Source organism: Phaseolus vulgaris, chromosome 11 (assembly GCF_051622355.1).
Source record: "Phaseolus vulgaris cultivar YP4 chromosome 11, ASM5162235v1, whole genome shotgun sequence".
Taxonomy (NCBI): Eukaryota; Viridiplantae; Streptophyta; class Magnoliopsida; order Fabales; family Fabaceae; genus Phaseolus; species Phaseolus vulgaris.
Genome location: NC_143508.1, coordinates 46,582,601 through 46,589,047, shown reverse-complemented (window position 1 = coordinate 46,589,047; position 6,447 = coordinate 46,582,601). Strand labels below are relative to the sequence as shown.

At 30.3% G+C, this 6,447-nt stretch overlaps 1 protein-coding gene across 3 annotated transcripts; it reads left to right on the top strand.

The window, feature by feature from the left end:
* The first annotated feature begins 1,266 nt into the window (after positions 1 to 1,266).
* LOC137828006 (protein RICE SALT SENSITIVE 3) lies at positions 1,267 to 4,892 on the top strand. Of its 3 annotated transcripts, none has more exons than XM_068634399.2 (7): positions 1,267 to 2,023; positions 2,144 to 2,194; positions 2,711 to 2,839; positions 3,038 to 3,143; positions 3,345 to 3,386; positions 3,499 to 3,555; positions 4,001 to 4,892. In XM_068634399.2, the coding sequence occupies exons 1-7, from the start codon at positions 1,890 to 1,892 to the stop codon at positions 4,727 to 4,729; spliced, it is 1,248 nt and encodes a 415-aa protein (XP_068490500.1). In that variant the 5' UTR covers positions 1,267 to 1,889; the 3' UTR covers positions 4,730 to 4,892. The 3 variants fall into 3 exon arrangements, with proteins under 3 accessions (XP_068490500.1, XP_068490512.1, XP_068490508.1); XM_068634411.2 differs by having other exon boundaries at positions 1,365 to 2,023; positions 2,711 to 2,850; XM_068634407.2 differs by having other exon boundaries at positions 1,922 to 2,043.
* Positions 4,893 to 6,447: the final 1,555 nt, after the last annotated feature.

The window sequence follows — 6,447 nt, the reverse complement described above, 5'->3', positions numbered from 1 at the left end:
AAATGAGCTATGATAGCAAAAAAGAAGAAAGAGACACATGTTATAGGGAACACTTTAACCTATGAATAAATGGTAACAGTCTAGAAACCAATAATGATGCTTTGTTGTAATGGTTCTGACAATTTCATTTCTTCAGATTTAGAGCTGTTTAAACATCTTTATAGACCATTTTCCCCATTTTTTTTTACTGCCAAAATATTAATATTTCTGTCAGTAAAATAATAAGTATTGTATGTTTAAACAATAATATCAGTTTTATTTACTTGATATCTAAAAAGAAACATTTTTTTATTTCAAAAGACAGTGGTAAAGTAATTGTCTTTTAGTATTAAAATATTAAAAAATTATTCTTAAAAAAACTAAACCATGCTGTTTACTATTTTTAAAATACAACAAAAAAGAAATATAAAACATTCAATAAATTGAAGGTAAATCATGATTCTCTTAAACTATTCTTTCAAAAAACATTTTTTATTTTTTATTTTGAATAGTTTTTTTCTTTTTCATTTTGGTCCAATTATTTTGAAGACTTTTAATTTAATATTTTTTTAAAATAAGTTAATGCAATCTTTTTTTCTAATTTTTTTTATCATGCAACTATAATAACTCCTGTTATTCTTTATTAACTTTACTTTCATTGATGACTGTTATTTATTATTTATCTTGTGTTATTATTATAATGTCTTTGTTACTAATTGCACAGAAAAACGTATAGAAATGTAATAATTTTGTTTCAAAAGAGTGTAGCACATTAAAAATATTTAAAATAATAAATTAAATTAAAAATTATTATTATTATTATTATTATTATTATTATTATTAATTGTTGTTTACTATGAAGCTCGGACACTCCTCTTAAATGGCGTGTCGGTATCCGATACTCATATCGGACACGGACACGTATGACACCTGTAGGACAAGTATCCGTGAAGTATTCAATTTAAAAAGTATTTGTTAGATTTCTGACAATTCTAGTATGATTTTAGCATAATTTAAAAAGAAAAAATACATTAATTTTCTAAAAATTTAAACTTTATTGTATAAATTATTATTATGATTATAAAAATAAAAAACAAATCTTTATGAACCAGTCATGAAAAACGTTTTTTTATTTAAAAAATAACATGAAACATATTTGTGTATATAAACTTTTATTGTGAATTTATATAATTCATAATTATATAATATAAAAAATAAGTATTCTATTTTAAGATTTTAGGTATATTTGTGTTTATATTTATATTAGTGTCCGTGTGTGAGTGTTTTATGTGGTACATGTTTTGTCTAATAATTTTGTTCTTCCCTATGAAAGATAAGGTACATGATCGAAACTATATGGTTCCACTTTAGCAGATCACTTTGATAAAAGATGGAAATCTCATGCAAAGGTTATTCCCTCTCCTTGACAAGTGGTAAAGGTACACAAATAAAGTCAGAAACAGAAGAAAACCCCAAGTCACCAACTCTTGCAGACTTTGCACCCGCGGAACAAAGAATTTTGGTGGCAGAGACAAACAAACAAAGGGTAAAACCGTGAAATTGGAACCAAGTAATTCTCTTCTTTCTCTTCTTTCTCTTCTTTCTTCCTTCCTCTTCCCCATCGCACGCTCCTTTTTTCCTCTCTCTTAAAAGCTGTCCCCACAGTTTTTCATGGCAAGATACTCCCCTCTCTCCCTCTTTTCCCTCCCAAAGTAACCTCGTTTGGGACAAACAAAAAGCAGACACTGAGGCATAGCTGAGAGTGAAAAGAGAGAGCAAGAAAAGAGTGAGCTTCAGACAGTAGTAGTGGATAGAGAAGGTGGAAGAGGAAAAAGGTTGTTAAACCGTGAAGTGAAACAAGGTGTGGGAACAAGAAAAGTTTATAGTGAGAGAAAGAGAGAAGGAGAGAGATGGTGGGCTCAGGAACAGCAACAGATAGGAGCAAAGAAGCTGTTGGGATGATGGCCCTTCACGAGGCCCTCAGAAGTGTGTGTTTCAACTCAGATTGGACTTACTCTGTCTTCTGGACCATTCGTCCTCGACCGTATGTCTGTGTGTGTGCGTGTGCGTGTGCGTGTTTTAGTACATTTGTATGTGATAAGCTACTTTGAATGCTGTTTTTTGAGGTGTTTTCTCATCTGGGTATTCACCATTTTTCTTGCAGAAGAGTTAGAGGTGGCAATGGGTGCAAGGTTGGGGATGATAACGGCAGCTTGTAAGTGTGATTTGCCTTGTCTTTAGACACGAGGAACAAACTGTAAAACCCATCATACAACCTTGAAATACACACCTTGAACAAGTTCTGTGTCAACTCAGGATCAAAGAGTGTTTTTTTACAGTGAACAGATGAAAATCTGTGATGGGTCTTGATGATTCTGATAATTGACCATGGTCCCCTCTTCGATTGGATAAACTTTTGTAAAATTGATTTTGAAGTCACGTGATTAATGTTTTGAAGTTTTTATTTTTATTCTAAAAGTATGTTGGTATTAAAGGTCAGTGCATAATTTGTTATCCAATGCCAAAGCTACTTTAAGTTAATCCAACTCAATCAATTTTAGACTTATTACATGCTAACATTTACTTAAAATCACTATAGTTATTATTTTAATGTGATTATGGGTGATCTTGTATGGATCCAAACACTCATGAAAAGGTTACGTTTTTACTGATTTATGATTTTGGGTATTGCTTGGATCGGTGACTTAGTGTTTGTTGATTTTGGTGAAAGGATGTTGATGTGGGAAGATGGGTTTTGCCGAGGAAGGGTTTCAGATTGTTTGGAGGAGATTGATGCAGAGGATCCTATCAGGAAATCTTTCAGCAAAATGTCCATTCAGTTATATAATTATGGAGAAGGGTGGGTACTGGGTAGGTGTTTTTATTCATGTTATTATTATTATTTTCAAAAGTTTCCTTGTACCTGTTTTCTGTTTCATTTTCTCTTTCAAGTGTAGTTTATTTCAGTTCATGTTGGAGGGAGTTACAAAATATTAACACAGTGACAATTCCTCTCTGCACTTTACTCTGATTGTGTGTTGTTTGGTTTTGTGCACAGGTTGATGGGAAAGGTTACATCTGATAAGTGCCACAAATGGGTCTTCAAAGAGCCTACGGAATGTGAGCCTAATATGTCAAACTACTGGCAAAGCTCCTTTGATGCTGTATGCATTTGATCCCTCTCACATTCAATTGAAGTTCTCTGATCTTTTAGTTTCATATTCCTTTCCCTTAAACTATAGTTTTTCACTCCCAGTTTCAACAGCAACAAAGTTAGCATTAAATTTATCTTTTTCTATTTTTTATGTGTAGCTATTTGGTGATTGATTGTCTCAACTTCCTCTGTCTGATGTTATTTATTGCAGCTTCCTCCTGAATGGATAGAACAGTTTGAGTCAGGCATTCAGGTTGGACTGAATCAATTTACACCATGCTATAATTGGTCTCAGAAAGCTTTTTTTTATGTACTTTACTTTCAATCATGTCATTTACTTTTACTTTGTGTTTGTCCCTTTGCAGACAATCGCTGTGATTCAAGCTGGGCATGGCCTTCTTCAACTTGGTTCTTGCAAGATTGTGAGTAAATTTGTGTACAACTCTTTTTCTTTTCTTTATTTGTACTCATTTTTACTTTTACTGCATTCATATGTATGGCTATTTATTAGGAGGGAAATGCTATCAACACTCTCTTTGGCTAACAAGAAATTATTACTTTATATGGGACCATCATGTGTCTGTAGTCCTAGCCAATTCCCACATGATATAGGTAGATGACTATAAATATGTGGTGGTCCTAGATTATACAATAATTTTTCCTAATTAACACTATTTAAAACGCAATCTTTATCATTAACAGAAATTTATTGGGACTCATGATAAATATGGATCTCATAATTTTGTCACTTCCCATTAGTTCTAGCTTGTTTTGAAAATAAAAGGTTGTGTTGCTAACATTTATCTTCATTCAGCATATGAATCTCTATATACAAACCAGAATATCAAGTGTTTGATATATTTTCAGATTCCTGAAGATCTCCATTTTGTGCTAAGAATGAGACACACTTTTGAATCTCTAGGCTACCAATCAGGGTTCTACCTCTCCCAACTCTTCTCTTCAACCAGGAGCACTTCCTCTTCTACTTCCCTTCCTTCAAAACCATCCACCATTCCAATTAGGCCACCCCCTCCACCCCTCAACTGGGGTCAGAGGCCAATTGGGTCTGCTACTTCTTTGCTACCCTCTCCCACTTTTCAACATGCAGCAAGAATGGGGTTCCCACAGGCCAAAGATGAGACTCAGATGTTCCTCATGCCTCATGCATCATCAGAGCATGTAAGAATGGGAGACATGATGGGGGAGCATGAGAATGACATAAAGTGGCCAAATGGGTTATCCATCTTCAATGTACTGACTGGAAGATCTGATGATGCCAAACTCTTGTTCAATCAAGAGAATTTGGGGAGCAAACCGGGTGATCACAGTCACCGCCACCACTCTCTCAACCCAAATCCCACCTCAGCAGTGCAGAATGGTAGTGTGGCAAACCCAAATGAGTTCTTGAGCTTGGATGACCACACTGAAGGGACAAGGAAAGTGGACAAGTTCAAGAGGTCCTTCACTCTACCTGCCAAAGTGGTTTCATCATCATCCTCTACTTCAATGGATCACCATCATCAGCAAGCAAGTGTGGAGTATAATAGGAATTCAGGAGGCATGTACCAGGATGTCATGGAGACCTTTTTGGAGTGAATTAATAAGGTAAGTGTGTTTGGGAAAGGAAGATGAAAAAAGTTGTATTTAGGCATAGTTATTGTGTTCCTTAATTTTCATGTGTCAAGTTCTTCATTTTGTATCCTGTGTTTTTTTTCTGTCAGAGACTTTATTAATGACAATTTCTTTCTTTTAGTTTGATTAGACATGGAAGTTTTCATGTTTTCTTGCATACATACATATATATATCCTATCCAGAAGTATCATATGATGACAATGTTCTTTTTAAGGTACCATATAATTTAATCGAATTTTGGATAATTAGTATAACCAAGAAAATTGGGCATCCAATTTCAATTCACTCAAACACAATTGTGTTTTAAATTTTAATGAATTTTGTTTGGTTTCTATTTTTTTTATCCCTTTACAATATTTACAATAACATTTCTTTAGTATTCACTATTTTCTTTCTTTTAGGTTAAATATGTTTTTTATTTCTATTATGTAATACGAAATTTTGGTTATAATATAAACTTTAGACCATTTGAACATTTATGAGGAAATAATTAGTCATTGTTAGTTTTTTATCTGAACATTTATGAGGAAATAATTAGTCATTGTTAGTTTTTTATGTGAAATAAATTTCAGTAATCAAAATGTTAAAACGTTGATTTATCGTTATCTTGAGTAAAAAAAAATATTATTTCAATAATTTTTCTTTTAGTAGAAGTGTTCAAAATATTTAAAGTTTGAATTTGAGACCAAAATCAATGTTTAAAAATGTAAGAAAGAAACTATTTTTAAGACAAAAAAATACATTTTTTTTTCTAAAATGAGATGGTTTTGGAAATTAATTATCTGAATAACATCATTTCCTATTTAATTTCGTAGATAGCACTTATTTTGTTCGCGTACCTGACTCATCTTTGTTTTTTATTTTATTTATTTCCTATATATCTCATTCTTTATTTACATCATGTTTCATATTAATTAGAATTTATTTTTTATTTTAAATTTTAAAATTATAATTTATACACTTGTTTTTTTAAACCTAATGATACACCTATTCACTTATTTTTTTTATCATTACATATATATATATATATATCAATAATAAATAACTTAACTTTTATTTATAACTTTTAAACCATTCAATTAATGTTTTTTTATAAAATACCCCAATAATTTTATTTAATTTTTGTTATTACTTATTTTGATATTTAAAAAAAATACCAACATTTAATTCTAGTACTAATATTATAATTTTTTCATTCAATTTGAATTTTATTATAAAACTATATTTACAAATTTATTCTCCACAATTCAAATTTATTAGAAAAAAAATCATTTATTTTCCTATAATACCTATAAAATATTTATAATTTTTAATATTTTTTTCTAATTTTCAAATTTTATATTTTTTTATTTCAATTTTATAAATATTTAAATTTACTACAAAACACAATTTAATAATTTTCTCATTTCATTTAAAATTTATTTTTTATTTTTAATTAAAATTTTCAAAACATTTCTTACTTACAAAAAACTTTTTAAAATTATTTTATTTTATATTTTCTTTCTTCTTTTTCATTTGCTCTCCAACAAACCAGGCAAAAAAAATTCCAAAACACCGTTACAAAATTTGGTTAAGGCATAATTAATTTCGAATAAATATTCACACATAAAAAACAAATAATTAATTTCAAATGAATATTCACACATAAAAATCGAAAACTGAATCGAAATTATATTTTTGA